We start from the raw sequence: 16,226 nt of genomic DNA on the forward strand, positions 1-16,226 counted from the left end.
CCATGCCACATCACCCAAGCTGTGATTTCATCACCCCATTTTCTCCCCGGACAGCACAAGGACTGCTTTCCCTTGCAGAATAACTTCTGACTTTCTGTTTTTGTTTCCTTGCTTTCAAAAGGCAATGAGGGAAAAATAACCCAGCCTGGGGGTGAATGAGATGGCAGACTTGGCATCATGCCCTATAGTCACATGACACTTGATCAGGAATGGAGCAATGCTGAGGTCATGTGCCAATGGCATGGTGGGATTCAGACCTCCAGGCTGGATTGATACCCACCAGCAGCAGCCCCAACACTTAATTTATTTTCTTTCTTTTCAATTAATTTTTAAACTGATAGGCATCAGGAAAGAATGCAGGCTGGCCTGAAAATCTGTGACCTCTGGCATGTAAGCCAAGGTATATGGGAGCTGGCTGTGGCAACCTTTAGGGTGTGGGGCTTTCATCTGAGCATGTACAGAGCATACTCCGGACCTTCCTGTGTTTCATGTTTTGGAAACAGGTCCTGGAGCTCAGCTAAAAAGCCCTGGCAGTGCCCGCCTGCCTCTTTCCCATCTCTCCCTGGCAGATTAGTCCTTCCATTGTAGTTTGACAACACTTGCTTCCTGCACCATGTTGTGCCAATTAAACACACCTGTGTGGAAACAAATTGATCCTCGCTTCCCATTGACTTCCTCCTCCACATCCATCCCCTGCTTCATCAGTTAAAAATGGACCAATCATGAGGTGGTTGGTGCCGACGGTGGCCTGATGTGTCATCCTTGACCTTAACGGTCTGGCGCTCTATTGAGATTTAATGAGTGCAAGCAGATCTGCCCAAGAGCTCTTGTCTGTTCAGGTTCTCTGCAGATTCAGGCAGCGGTCACTGCGCCCAGTACACCCTTGGCTGATGCCAGGGGACATTTGCTTCACGTTTATGTTATTTTATTACTTACTGAGACATGGTTGGCCTCAAGAGGACATTTGGGCCCCACAGAAACTAAGAAACAACAGGCCCACTTGTTTTGAGAGAACCCGAAGAAGGCAGTGCTTAGAGCATCAGATGGCAAGGACCTGAGGGGTTCAAATCCTCACTCAGCCACAGAACTCTTTGGGTGACCTTGAGCCTGTCACTCCCTCTCAGCCTAACCTCCCTGATAGTGTTGTAGTGGGGCTAAAATGGGGAGGGGGGCAACCATGTGTGCCACCTCCTTGGAGAAAAGGGAAGATCTAAATGGGATAGACTGAAAAATAAAATATCTCCCCCTACCTGTGTGCTCCCTCACATACAAAGCATCAAGCTAGACATTACCTCAGTGAAGATGTGTTCCCAGCCACATTTGCCAATGGGGACAGGAGAATGGGGTTTTTAATCTCTCATATGTATACAAAACTCTCCCTTAAACAAATGCCTCCTCTGAGGCCAGGTCCCTCTGCAACTAACTAGGCTCAAGTCCACTTTCAAATTTTACCTGAGAGGAAAAAAACACTTTGCAATAATAATGAGGGAGGGGAGGCAGGATTTCCCAGATAAATCAGCAGGCAGGGGGCGGTCAAGGTGCCCCCCCTCACTTCCCTAGTTTGGTCCACAATTGTAGGCTGAAGTAGCCCGACTGTGAAGGAAGGCGAGTGACTGGATACTGGAGGCTACTAAGGGTGACAGGGCCCGGCGTACCTGCCCCACCCAAAAATATTTTATTCAAATGGGCACCTCTGGTCAATAACCAGGACCCCCCACCCTCTGATCTTCCCTCCCAGCATCTCACCTCCGGATTCTATCTGTTGCCTCCAGAATTACAACCTGGCCAGGTCCCTTATGTCAAGTGATGCCATGACTCATTTTTCGAGGGAGGGTGCTTCAGTTCTAAAATGTGAGGTCCTTCTGGAGCCGAAGATTACCCAGCACTGCAGTCACCCAGGATCTTGATCCCAGATGCCCGAAGGTTGGCTGTGGTCATTCATTAGGAAGGGAAAGACATTCTAGACATGCCAAGAGACATGTTCTTTACACGTGTGCCTGGACTTTTGAAACAGCGTCTGGGGCCAAAAGCAGACGTGCCCTAATTCAACCCCGCAGCCTCCTTTTTGTAGGAAAGGGACCCTCTCTCTCTTCTCCCAATGACTCCCAATTTATCTCTTTTTCCTTTTTTGCTCTTGCCGCCGTGAGTCCGTGAATGGAACACAGCAGCCCTTTTGTTCAGGGAATAGCAAGGGACGCCTGGAGATCCCAGTCTCCCTTTCCAGGCTGGACGCCTGTCTTCGCTTCCCACTGCTGGACTACCTTGGATCACGGACCTACTTCGGGGGGGGGGGGGGGAGCTTGCCTCTCGGCTTCTGCAAAAAGCTCCCCCGTCCAGATTCCCCTGCTAGAGGTTCGCCTCTCGGAGCCCGATCCCCGCCTGCTGAGGAATTGCTCGCTCACTCCTAAGCGGCAGCACCCGCCCCCCCGGTGGGCGCCCTTCCGACGGGACCCCCCCCCGTTGCACCCCGCCCCCCGGCACGTGCCCGCAGCTGCTCACCTCCCCCGTTCTTGTAGCACAGGTAAGGGAAGCGCCACACGTTGCCCAGCCCCACGGCGAAGCCCACGCAGGACATGATAAAATCCATCTGCCGGGTCCACGTCTCCCTCTCGGGGGGCGGCAGGGCCACGCTCGGCCCAGGAGGGTCCGCGGCCTCCCCTTTGCCCGCAGCGGGGACTCCCGGGCACATGGCGGCCTTTTTGTCCTGCTGCTCCACCGAGACGCTGTAGATGCCGCCGCAGCCGCTGCTGTCCGACGAAGCCCCCTTGGCCATGGCGCCGGGGGGGACCCCCGAGTCCCTGCCGCCCCCCTCCAGGCGAGTCGGGCGATGCTCCGAGGAAGGCGGGCGGGCGGGCGGCGGGCGCGTGGGGGTCTCGGCGGAGCCGGTGCCCCTCCGGAGGGGCGGGCGGCGGGCGGCGGCGCCGGCAGAGAGGGGGTCTCGCTGGGTCGGGGCTCGGCGCGGGGAGCGCGGGGGCGAGTCCGGGGGGACTCAGAAACAATCCACGAAGCACTTGAAGGTCAACCTGAAAAACCTCATGTGTTCAGTGGACGCGGGAAGGGAGTTGCTGGAGGGCGAAGGTCGGCGAGGGCAGCCGAGCGGGGGACACCCCCGCAGTGGCCGGCCCGGAGGCTCAGCGGGGCCGCGGGCGGAGCGGGGTCGGTCAGCCCTTCCCTTCTGCTGCGCGCCCGTCCGCCTCGGCTCCCTTTGCGCTTCTGCCGCCGCCGCCGCCGCCGCTCACTCGCCTCCCTGGGAGGCAGCGGGAGGGAGCGCGCGTGACGTCACGCCCCGTCAGGATCCCGCCCCGCCGGCTCCTCCTCCCCCCGCCTCCTCCGCGCGCAGCTCCAGCATCGCCGGCCGCGAGGAGGGAGAGACGGGCAGCCGCTCGCTGAGCCGGTGGGTGGCGGGGGGGGGTCTGTCCTCCTCTGCCCAGAGGAAGAGCTGCTTCCCCCCCCCCAGCCCACCCCCGCTGCACCTGCGCGCAGGAGGCTGTAGCCGCGCGCCCGGATCCATCCGGAGTATTCGCCTCCCGCTCCGAAGGGAGAGGTTTCCGCGAGGCGACCTGCGTCTGGAGGGAAAGGCGCAGCAGCCCGTCGCCTTTAGGGCGCTGAATATGCCTGCTGGCATCCATCCAGCTGTAAAAGTCCCCCAAGAAATCAGCCGCAACATCCGCTCTGCTGCGCGGCGCTCCCCAATACTCTTCCTCACACGCGCCGGAGCCTGGGAGTTAAGGCTTGGTGCCTCGTCCCTTGCGGCGCCGGCCTCGCTGGCCGATTCCGCCTCCTTGAATAAAACTGGACGTACTTCGTTGTTGAGCAGGCTTAGGATCGCAGCCTGTTAGTCTGTGACAGCAAACGCTCCCCTCCCGCGAGCCCCCCCCCCCGCGCGCGGCACTTTCCTAGCTGAGCTTTAACGCAAGACTCTCTTTGTTGTGGTTGCCTTCCCTAGCAGTTACGGATTAAACCTCTGAATTATGCCGCCTTCTGCTCATTGTTGTAAATAATCCTGTTATGTGCGCAGGATAATTTCAAAACCTGCTCCCACCCGCCTTATGCATCTATCTTCCCACCTCCCCTTGGAGCTGGGGGGCGGGGAGTCGCTTCGTTGGTGATTAAATGGCAATAAGGAAATGTTAAATTTCACCACGGGCTGGATACTACTAGACTCTGTCTGAACTGTGCCCTCCAGGTGCTTTGGACTACAACTCCCATCAGCCTGGGATCGAGGGTAGTTTTAGTCTAAAAGAGAGAGGTCCGGCTCTTCATTCCAGGTGGGCCCCAGCAATACTTCGACAGGGTCCTAGAGCCCCACAACTCCTTCCCAAAGCACTGGGCTTTGGGAAGGCAGCACGAGGGCTGCGGGGGGGGGGGTGATGGGGGTGTCAGATGTTGCTGAGGGTCACTAAAAAAGGCTACACGTGGCTCTCGGGCCACACATTGGACCACCCTGGTCTAAAATTAACTGGAGATTGGCAAAGTCTTCTTTAAATGAAGCAAAAACCCCTCTTCACCTCAACTCTTTGTGCGTGCCCTCCCCCACAAATATCCCGTGCTGCAGACTCACATGTGTCAGGAGGGCTTGTAGTCACTCAGCGATACAAGGCCCTTTGCACATGAGAAGCAGCAGAGTCATGGGACACCTTAAAAGACTTTGGCTGCCGTCCTAAATAGAGTTACTGGCTGGCCCAAGGCATTTAGCTGTCTAAGGTGAAAGAAAAAAAAAAAATTTCCCCTTCTCTCCACCTCGCAATCCCACATACAGAAGTCGACTAGGCTGGAAGTTGAATCTTAGAATTATAGAACTGTGTAGAGTTGGACGGGATCCCGAGGGTCATCTAGTCCAACCCCCTGCAGTGCAGGAATCTCAACTGAAGCATCCAGGACAGATGGCCGTCCAAGCTCTGCTTAAAAACCTCCTAGGAAGGAGAGTCTAACAGCTCTTACTGTCAGAAAGTTTTTTCTGACATTTAGTTGGAATCTCCATTCTTGTAACTTGAAGCCATTGGTTTGATTCCTAGTAATAATAATAATAATAATAATAATTTATTATTTGTACCCCGCCCATCTGGCTGGGTTTCCCCAGCCACTCTGGGCGGCTTCCATAGAAACCAAAAATACACTAAAATATCACAGATTAAAAACTTCCCTGAACAGGGCTGCCTTAAGATGCCTTCTGAATGTCAGGTAGTTATTTATCGCTTTGACATCTGATGGGAGGGCGTTCCACAGGGCAGGCGCCACTACCGAGAAGGCCCTCTGCCTGGTTCCCTGTAGCTTTGCTTCTCGCAATGAGGGAACCGCCAGAAGGCCCTCGGCGCTGGACCTCAGCGTCCGGGCAGAATGATGGGGGTGGAGACGCTCCTTCAGGTATACTGGGCCGAGGCCGTTTAGGGCTTTAAAGGTCAACACCAGCACTTTGAATTGTGCTCGGAAACGTACTGGGAGCCAATGTAGGTCTTTCAAGACCGGTGTTATATGGTCTCGGCGGCCGCCCCCAGTCACCAGTCTAGCTGCCGCATTCTGGATTAGTTGTAGTTTCCGAGTCACCTTCAAAGGTAGCCCCACGTAGAGCGCATTGCAGTAGTCCAAGCGGGAGATAACCAGAGCATGCACCACTCTGGCGAGACAGTCCGCGGGCAGGTAGGGTCTCAGCCTGCGTACCAGGTGGAGTTGGTAGACAGCTGCCCTGGACACAGAATTGACCTGCGCCTCCATGGACAGCTGTGAGTCCAAAATGACTCCCAGGCTGCGCACCTGGTCCTTCAGGGGCACAGTTACCCCATTCAGGACCAGGGAGTCCTCCACACCAGCCCGCCCCCTGTCCCCCAAAAACAGTACTTCTGTCTTGTCAGGATTCAACCTCAATCCATTAGCCGCCATCCATCCTCCAACTGCCTCCAGGCACTCACACAGGACCTTCACCGCCTTCACTGGTTCTGATTTGAAAGAGAGGTAGAGCTGGGTATCATCTGCATATTGATGGACACCCAGTCCAAACCCCCTGATGATCTCTCCCAGTGGCTTCATATAGATGTTAAAAAGCATGGGGGAGAGGACGGAACCCTGAGGCACCCCGCAAGTGAGGGCCCAGGGGTCTGAACACTCATCCCCCACCACCACTTTCTGAACACGGCCCAGGAGGAAGGAGCGAAACCACTGCATAACAGTGCCCCCAGCTCCCAGCCCCTCTAGACGGTCCAGAAGGATGTTATGGTCGATTGTATCAAAGGCCGCTGAGAGATCCAGCAGAACCAGGAAACAACTCTCACCTTTGTCCCTAGCTCGCCGGAGATCATCAACCAGCGCGACCAAGGCAGTTTCAGTCCCATGATGAGGCCTGAATCCTGACTGGAAGGGATCCAAATGGTCCGCATCCTCCAGGCGTGCCTGGAGTTGTTCAGCAACCACGCGCTCAATCACCTTGCCCAAGAATGGAAGATTTGAGACTGGGCGATAGTTGGCCATACTGGCCGGGTCTAAAGATGGTTTTTTAAGAAGCGGTTTAATGACCGCTTCTTTCAGCGGATCTGGGAATGTTCCCTCACAGAGGGAAGCATTCACCACCCCGCAGAGCCCATCGCCCAGCCCTTCCCGGCTTGCTTTTATTAGCCAGGATGGGCAAGGATCAAGGAGACAGGTGGTTGGTTTCACGCGTCCAAGCAGCCTGTCCACATCCTCGGGGGTAACGGATTGAAATTGATTCCATGCAACTTGACCAGACAGAGCTCTAGCACTCTCCCGCCCCAGCCCAGTCTCCAGAGCAGGAGAAAACAAGCTTGTTCCCTCTTCCATGTGACAGGCCTTGAGACATTTGAAGATGGCTATCGTATCTCTTCTCACTCTCCTCTTTCTCAGGTTTAACATACCAGCTCCTTCAACTATTCCTCATAAGGCTTGGTTTCCAGTCCCTTGATCATCTTGGTTGGCCTCCACCCTGCACACATTCCAGCTTGTCAGCATCCCTCTTAAATTGTGGTACCCAGAACTGGACACAGTACTTCAGCAATTACAATAGATCAGTGCCCTCCATTATAAGCAACGGGAGTCAGCTACCTTAGCAGACACAGGCTGGTTCTGATGTAGTGCACACAACTCTTGCCTTCTAACACTCTGGCAACACTCCTCAGTCAACCTGCATCAATCTCCTGAGGTAGCTGCTTCAGTCTGCTAATGAACATGTTGCTTCTGTTTGTTGGGGCGTAGCCCCCAGTGAACACAGTGAAATTAACTTCTGAGTAAACATGTGGAGTAGAACGAGTGTGGAGTATCATTGTCCTTCCAGATGTTGTTGAACCACAATCCCTAACCACCACAGGCCACTCAGGGGCAGACTTTGGTCATCTTTGGTAGTACAGTATGGCACCCTGAACTAGGCCAAAAGTTGGTGGCCCCCCCATGAATCTTCTCAAGGATGGATCTTCTCAATTTTGCACCCCCTCAACTCGGCACCCTGTGCAGGGGAACCACCCACACCACCCAAAATCCAGCACTGGCCATTCTTACTGGGGCTGATGGGAGTGGTTATTTAGCAACATCTGGAGGGTCAAAGGTTCCCCACACCTGATGTAGGGAATTACGTGCTTCACAAGGTTATTGTTTTATAATATTTTATAGGCTAGAGGCTCCGTCAGATGCTCCCTTGTGGACTATGGCCCATGAATGCTTATTTCACAACAAACGTGTTTAGGGCACCACAAGGCTGTTTTGTTGTTTTTGTTGCAACATGATTTTGCCTCTGGACTTTGTACAACCCTTTTTTGTCAGTTTCACTCCACGTATTTTAGACCTAAACCCAAGCTTTGAAAAAGGCTCAAGGGCTCCCTGTGCCTGTGGAGGCATTACTTGTCGTTTGGGCCACTAGACTTAGGCTAACAAGCCTGAACTCCTAGAGTGCGCCATCATCATGGTTTGGAACTTTTTGACTGCTGTGAGAATGCAAACAAATGGTCTGTTCTGCCCCAGGTCTCCAGCCTTCAAGCAGCAGCTAACCAAAATATGGAGAGCAGCCAAAATGGCAAAATAAACTAAATGCATGCATTTGCTCTTTGCATTGGCAAGAAGGAGACATGATTAGACTCCTTTACTGATTTTCATGAACAACTAAAAATTGGGTGTTAGTTTATATGGATGTTTCCCTATGCCTTAATGAATGGTATGCATATATTTGACGTGAATGTTTTAGTTGTATTTGTACTGTATTGTAATGGAGGGAGGAGGCACAATATTTTGGGTCCAGGGTAAGCACCAGTGAGCCCTATTTCTCCCCCCAAGCCATACAACCCCTCCCTCCTCACCTGCTAGCTCTCCAGTGGCTCCATTATTTGCAGGGTTTCAGGACTCATGTGACCTCTGAAGGCTACATTCTACCCTCCAAGGTCATAGAATCATAGAATCGTAGAGTTGGAAGGGACCCCAAGGGTCATCCAGTCCAACCTCCTGCAATGCAGAAATCTCAACTAAAGCATCTATGACAGATGGCCAAAAGATGAGATGCTTCTGAACAGCAGTCACTGGGGAATGACAGTGGGAGAGGACTATTGCCTTCATGTCCTGCTTCCATACTTCTCATAGGAAAACAGGATGATGAGCTAGAGAAGCCATTGATCTGATTCAGCATAGGACTCTCTTATACTCCTGCATTCACCTCACCAATTTCCTTCAGCAGTCATGCCTGTTCTTTCATCATGTCTTGGATCATCTGCAAGCAACCATAACTTTGCTTGGCTACCACAAAGCCCCATGATAATTCCTAAACCAGCTCCCTTGTGATCAAGAGAATATACTATCCTTTAATGCAGAGATGGCTAAACTGTGGCCTTGCAGATGTTGCTGGACTGCAACCCCCATTGATCCAACCACTCCTGGAAGGCCACAGGTTTCTTCCACCACTTCTTTAGTACAAGGGGACCTTGGATTCTTGGAAATTAGGGAGTGCTTAACTTCTAAAATGCCAGGCGCTGGGGCTTAACCCTTCCTCAAATGACTGACCTGGATCCCTCATTCCAGCTGTGCCAAGACTGCTTGTCATAATGAATGCCCTGTGCATGCGCTCAAAGGTGCTCTGTGCTCCAAGTCCGTGTTCTGGCACTGAAAGGAGGTTCTTGGACCTGGTTCAAACTGAGTCCTGCAACAGGACTGGCCAAGACCGCCCTTTAGGGCAGGGGAAGCCAACAGGGTGCCCTCCAGATGTGACAGATGACAAGGGACAGTGGGAGTTGTAGTCCAAAATGTCTGGAAGGCACTACATCTCCTATCCCTGCTTTAGAGTTTATATTGTTGCCTCTTTTCTCTACTGAAGGCCCTGAGACCTGTTGGGTTTCATTTCCTGAAATAGGGGAAGAAATAAATTTCTTTGGATTGGATCACAGAAGTGCTAGGATTGCCAACAGAGCAAAACAAAAAATTGACCAGGCTTTGTGGCTTCTGGGGCAGTTGCCTATTGTTATTTTAATACAAAAGCCATAATTTTGGGCTCACAGCCCACATTTTGCAAGTGACGCTGGAAAGTTTTGGGGGCAGGGGAGTGTAACATCAGTGGCAGCATTCTCATGTACAGTAATCTTTGAATCCACAATCATATTTGCTGTTTATTGTTCAGCCTTGTAACACACACACACACACACACACATGAGCTAGGCTGATGAACTCAGCACCCCAGAGCACTTTCAAAGGCCCTGACTCTGTTGTGCCTAAGGGAGCAGAGTGTATGGTGAGTGATAGCCACACAACACCTTAGCTGAGGAACCTTTTAGAGATTGCCTTCACACTCATATTCCCTTCTTCATCCCACACTCAGATCAAATCATGGTATCTGCCAGCAAAAAGCTTTTACTATTAGCTGTGCCTCTGCTGGTGTCTGCCAGGCTCTGCCTGTCCCTGGGTCTGCTCCAGCATCTTCTCCCTGGCCTTCCATGTACCAGAATGTAGCAGGGAATCGAAAGCTGGCAACCTAAGTAAGAGCAGAAGAAGCCAGCAGTCAGGATTCCTGTTCTCTCTGCCTCCATTTCCTGGTGCAAAATGGAATGGCATTGTGTGCATGTGCATTTTGCCACATACACAAATTCACAATTACTGATTTGATTACTTATCTTTGATGGACTAAGAGTCTGAGTCAGTAGCAGATAACTTCCTGTGTTTCTATATTCCTGATTGGCAAATCTGTTGAATGTGTCTAATCTTTTTGTTAAGCTATCTAAATTAGAGGTCAGCACACTACCATAACCTCCAACATTTCTCCAATTAAAATAGGGACGTCACATTCCATAATGATAATTTTACTATTTATACCCCACCCATCTGACTGGGTTGTCCCAGCCACTCTGGGTGACTTCCAACATATATAAAAACACCATAAAACATTAAACATTTTAAAAAAACTTCCCTATAAAGGATTGCCTTCAGATGGCTTGGGGTTTGGATAACTCCATACTGTCCAATGTTTCTCCAATGAAAATAGGGACATCCTAAGGAAAAGCAGGATATCTCGGGATGAAATCAGAAACCAGGACAGCTTCTCTAAATCAGGGATGTCCCTGGAAAACAGGGACATTTGGAAGTCTGCGCTACATCTTGCCAGGGATGCTGTTGTTGCATCCCGCACTGCAGAGCCGGCAGTGAGCAAGGGGTTAAGAAGACCCAATGACCCCAAAGTTCCCTTCTAAGATTCTAATTGCCCCTTCCTCTCATTTGGTGAACCTGAGAGAGGGAGATAAATCTAGCACTTCCCACCCCCAACAGCATTCATGTTTTTACAAACCTCAATCATGCATCCCTCCCATTCTAAACTAAAAAGTGTCTGATGCTTCAGGCTTTCCTTGAAGAAGGTGCTCCAGTCTCTCCTGGTCACTTTGGCTGCCCTCTTCTGTACTTCATGGAATGGGAGGCCTTTGGTTTAAATAGCCCATTCAGCATTTCATTTGTTCATAACATGAGAACCCTTTTGATCATTGAGATATCTGAACGGAATTTAGTACAGTATATGTGCTCAGAACACAATTCTGTGCTTCAAGTTCAAATGCCACCTCAGAGCCTGTCTTTTTTCCTCAAAAGGGAGGCAGAACATATTGAATATCATGCACTGTGCTATATACCAGAAAGATTCAGGCAGCAATCCTAAATGCACTTTTTAGTGTGTAAGCCCCATTGGACAAAATGAGACTTAACTTCTGTGGAAGCAGGCATAAGATTGTGCTCTGAACCAGTGCGGACATTTGGGACCCTGTTGCAGAATTGAAGTTTGCTGCAGCTGTTTCCAAAGGTGCCAGGAAAGATTTAGAACCCACCACAGAGTGATAAATACGCGGAAGAATGAGACATTGCACTGAAAGCAGGCGCTCAGGAACCGCCCCCCCATTTAAAGTTTGAACTACAGCCAGCTTAACGCCTTACTCATTTTCAGAGGAGCCAGGAAATATGTAAACCATACTCTCCCTTGAGCGTGAGGTATTTCAATGAAATTTGGTATGCATGTTTATGACATAATTCTGTGAATCCTGATCCCTACCTCCAAGTGTGTGTTTGGGGGGCGAGAGGGGGGAGTGGAATGGGGAGGAAAGCTGAAAAACTTTGCTGTTCTAACTAGTATTCAGAGGTGGCTAAATCCATGCAAAGTCATCTTGATCACTGTCATTTTTGTCCCCTCATAATGTTGCATCTGTTGAAAAGGTGGGCTAAATGATGGAGTGTTAGGTCTCTTGTGTGAGAACGAGACCCAGGCATAGATGGTTCCTCTGCTCCCTTGCCTGGCCCTCCTGGCCCTCTTCAGCATAAGATAATTTATGTCTCTAATCACTTTGCGTCCCCAGCATGCTGCATAAGCCACCAACCTCCTGAAATAAACAGGATTTGCCTCTTAACGCTGCCTGGGAGAGATCGCTTTAAAAAAAGAATCCAAGCTCAGGCACATGATGCCAGGGAAGGTTGCCAGCCTGGCAAGATCTGTCCCTTCCTGTCTCTTCCTAGGGTGGGGAAGCTTCTCCTTCATGGCGGGGGGGCGGGAGGTGTCTTTCCCATCTCCTCACCTCCTACCCACCGGGGAACAGGACAGACTATTCATGTACCGGCTGGGTTTAAAAAACTCCAGCACACATAGCTTGGTGGTTTGTTTGCTTTGCCTTTGGTTGCCAGAAAAACAGGAGGAAGGCTAAAGTTGTACATCAACTTAAACAGACAGGTTTTGTGCTGGACTCTGCCCCCAGCCCCCCTGAAAAAACCCCAACTGGGCTCTGTCCCCAAATTTACAAAATAAAAATACCCTTGGCACCTTTCTGGGCTCCACCTCCTCCCCAGAGCATGGCCTGCCTGAGACATTTTGGCACCTGAGGTGAACCCCAAAATGAGGCACCTCTCCTTCCCACCAGGGAAGAAGGGGTGGGGGAAGCTCAACATCAGGAACAAGAGGTGGTGGAGCAAGATCAGCATGGGGATCTGCCGCCCCTGGGGAACTTGCTCCCTGAGGCAGTAGCCTCATTTTTGCCTCATGTGTGGGCCAGCCCTGCTCCAGAAAGATCTGCCTCTGTTAATTCAATAGTTCGCATCCTTTTTTATTGTTCATATGTACATCTACAATATGGGATGTGGGTGGCACTGTGGATTAAACCACAGAGCCTTGGACTTGCCGATCAGAAGGTTGGCGGTTCGAATCCCCGTGACGGGGTGAGCTCCCGCTGCTCGGTCCCTGCTCCTGCCAACCTAGCAGTTCGAAAGCACCTCAAAGTGCAAGTAGATAAATAGATACCGCTCCGGTGGGAAGGTAAACTGTGTTTCCGTGCGCTGCTCTGGTTTCACCAGAAGCGGCTTAGTCATGCTGGCCACATGACATGGAAGCTGTACGCCGGCTCCCTTGGCCAATAAAGCGAGATGAGCGCCGCAACCCCAGAGTCGGTCACGACTGGACCTAATGGTCAGGGGTCCCTTTACCTTACATCTACAATATTACAAAATGTGAATTTTGTAAAGCACAATTCTATATACATGGTGCTGTATAAACCCTTCGTCATTGATGCTGCCTTCGGGGCGGGGCCCCCACTGAAGGGGCAACACCGAAAGGTGTCATCCCTTTAGGGGCAGCACTTTGGGGGTGGAACAGGGCATGGGGCAGTCCCTTTGTGCCAGTGCTCCACTCCAATGAGCTTCTCTCTGCTGGAAGCCAAGCCCAAGAGGGGCTGCTGCTCCTGGCCCTGCAAATGGACTGCCATGCACACATGTGCTGGCTGCAGCAAAGCCTATGCCAAGAGCTCCCACCTGAAGGCTCATATAGCGTGAAAGAGAAGTCAGGATTAGAAACCCTGACAGATCTTACCACCTGGACGTGTGTTGCCTCCTGCCCTGAGCAGAGGAGAAGCCCCTTCCTCAGAGAGGATGTCATCTGTCACAGGGCTGGTGCTCAGCAGCTTCAAATCAAGTCAAAAATACAGTGTCCTACCCCCTCTCCCCATCCCCCTCTCTTTCCCATACACAAACACACGCTCAGGTCCTGTTTGTGGGCTTCCCTTGGGGGCCTCTAGCTGGCCACTGTGAGGGAGGATGCTAGGCTAGATGGCCATGGGTCTGATCCAGCAAGGTTCTTCTTAGGTTCTTATCTAATAATAGGACTCTTTTCTACATTTGCTTGCCTCCTCCTCCTCACCACTCCCTCTGTTCTCCCCTGCATTATCCACGTTAAATTGCCAGAGAGGAACCTGCTGAGCTCCTAATGCAATCCCATAGAGGCACGCCGTGCTTCAATTGTATTGTATAAATAAATAATAATCAGGCCACTCCTTAAAAGGGAGAAGTCCAATATGACCCCATTTCTTGTCCCACTGAGACAAAAAAACCACCCAAAAGCCTCCTGCCCTCAGGCCTTCACCTGAAACTCTTAATGTCCCTGCCTCTTCCAGGCCTCATATCCCATTCCATATTGGTTCCCTTTACATTATGGGAGGAAAGTCATGGCCTTTCTGAAAATGTGTGTGTGTGAAGACATGTGTTTTTCAGCTGACACATTCCTTGTCACCTTTCCCAGATGGAGGAAAAGTCACCAGATGGTGAGTCTCGTTTCTTCTGCTGAAATTAAATGGGATGAGCAATTTTGCAAAAGGTGGGTGATGAGGGAAGGGGGGATTTCCGTGTTGCCCCAGAAGGTGATGAGATTTCCACTGCAATTCACACACAAAGCCTTCTGGGGTTTGGCTTTGGCCCACAGACCATCTGGGTTTGGCATGGAAATCTGGCAATGACCCACAGACCAGCTGATTCTTATACAGAGCAGCACAGAAACACTCCAGGGCTTTTCAGTAAAGGAAATGAATGGGAGGAATTGTGGGGGTAAGAAAGGTAAGGGCAGACAGTCCAACTCTGCCGTTATATATACCTCACATGACCTTGGGCTGTCACTTGATCTCTCGGGACTTTGCCACCTTGCATGAGGTTTTAATCCTGTGAGTCACTGGTGTAGTGCAATGTATTTCTGATCAAGTTGCAGCCTACAGCGTAATTTAATAAAACCTATTGCTTCCCCCATTTGCCTCCTTGCTCTATTCTATCGTCTAAATTCAAAGCTTTTTTGCAATACCTGGAAGTTGTCAAATGTTTCAGTGAGCGTCAATTCTCCTCCCCCAATAAGGAGGAGAACAGGGGATAAGGAGCAGCATCTTTTGGAGCAATGCCCATTAATAGCAGTCTTGGTATTTCTTGTGCATCAACAGAAGTTGATAACATTGCTCCCAGAGGAGTTCAGTTCCATTCATTCATTCATTCATATTATATTTATCTACTGCCCTTCGCATGGTGCTTTACAGTATAAAAGTATTACTGTGAAGGTTGCATATTTTTTTAAACCAAATCGGTATTGAATTGCATCTTTAACTAATTCCTACTGCAGAATTCTAGTTCTGATTTTGTCCTGAGTTTCTCAGGTTCTGCCCTGCAAATATTTCCATTGCCATCCTGTGGCAACGCGATTTGTCTTTATGATGGTCTTTAAAGTCAAGTAAGTTCTGGCTGAGAAAGCACTGCTGCCTACATGTGGAATGGACATGGAGCCCCCTACTGTAACCAGGTGGAATTTCATGAATGTTCCATAAATGGCCTTAGGGCTGCTCAGAACTGGAGACTTGGGTGGTATTTCCAGACATCCTTTTTATTATACATTCATGATTACTTGTTCTCATGATGGCATTTCTACAAGCCATCCTTATGTTCCTATAACAATAATCTAGGACCTTCCATCACTTTGGAACTAACCTAAGTTTTACTGCCTGTGTTTTCTGAATGCTAGGTTATGCAAAAGCACATGAATCTGATCTTTGGAGAGTTTGTAAATAAACCATTTTTAGTTTACCAAATGTGTGGTCATTTTCTACTCTAGGGGGAATGAGAAATTTTGGAAGGGACTTAGAAGGACATGTTTTAAAGGTCTAACAGCCTATATTTCCATGCTTTGCTTTGCTGCATGTTTTGTGGTTTTAAATCTCTGCTGGGGTTCTCCCACCAAAAAGCACTTGCCCCAAACCTGGATCCTGGCATCCAGGGAATTCTCCTTTTTAGAACTAATTCTTCTTTGCCAACAAAAAGACCAGTGGTGGAGCATAATCTAAAGGTGATCTGGGTGGGCGCCTGGGGCACACCCCCGACAGAGGTGAGACCTGTTGTGGCCAGGTGCCTCACACAATGCAGCCTCCCTCCACCCCTCGGTCAGGCTTGACCTGGAAGTGGAGCTGCGGCTGGTGGCATTGGGCCACACAAGGAAGCTGTCTCTACAGCGCCCGCACATGCCAGAGTTAGGCTCCAATGAGGGAGCCTGCTGTGGGGGCGCCTGGTTGTGCCCCCTAAAAGAAATGTGCCTGGGGCCACAGCACCCACAGCACCTCCACGCTGCGCCATTGCAACAGACCACACAACAGGTCAGATCATTTGCCTGCCTAGTTTAGTGATGGCTACATTGACTGCCAGGGGCTCGCCAGGATCTTTTCCAATACCCATTAACTGGTGATCCACCCTGAAGTGAGCTGTCCTAGTTAGCTGCTTATGACCCATTTGTACATTTGGTGGGATCATGAAATATACTTGGAGTCGAGTGTGAATTTCATGCTCTTTATTCAGCTCGTAGTAGCAATGAATGAAACTTCAACCAAAAACGCCTAGCTATATATACATTATTTACACAATGGGCCCTGTGTGATTGGCTAATTCTGGGCTGCTCCTGTAGGCCAATCAGGTTGTGGATTCACCTCCTCCAGAAGCCTGAT

The 16,226-nt window shown here is 50.6% G+C and overlaps 1 protein-coding gene across 2 annotated transcripts in view; it reads right to left on the reverse strand.

Moving 5' to 3' along the window:
• The window catches only part of SLC6A8 (solute carrier family 6 member 8), a 33,694-nt gene extending 30,444 nt beyond the window's left edge, over window positions 1-3,250 (reverse strand). Inside the window, exon 1 of one of the 2 annotated variants that reach the window (XM_053370577.1) lies at window positions 2,500-2,601. Coding sequence is in view for 1 of the 2 variants with exons in the window: in XM_053370576.1 (XP_053226551.1) it covers window positions 2,500-2,773 (274 nt within the window). In the remaining variant the exon portion in view is untranslated. Of the gene's footprint in view, window positions 1-2,499 lie in introns of both variants that reach the window. The other variant, XM_053370576.1, reaches the window with a different exon arrangement.
• Window positions 3,251-16,226: the final 12,976 nt, after the last annotated feature.

The sequence above is a fragment of the Podarcis raffonei genome, chromosome 17, assembly GCF_027172205.1.
Source record: "Podarcis raffonei isolate rPodRaf1 chromosome 17, rPodRaf1.pri, whole genome shotgun sequence".
Taxonomy (NCBI): domain Eukaryota; kingdom Metazoa; phylum Chordata; class Lepidosauria; order Squamata; family Lacertidae; genus Podarcis; species Podarcis raffonei.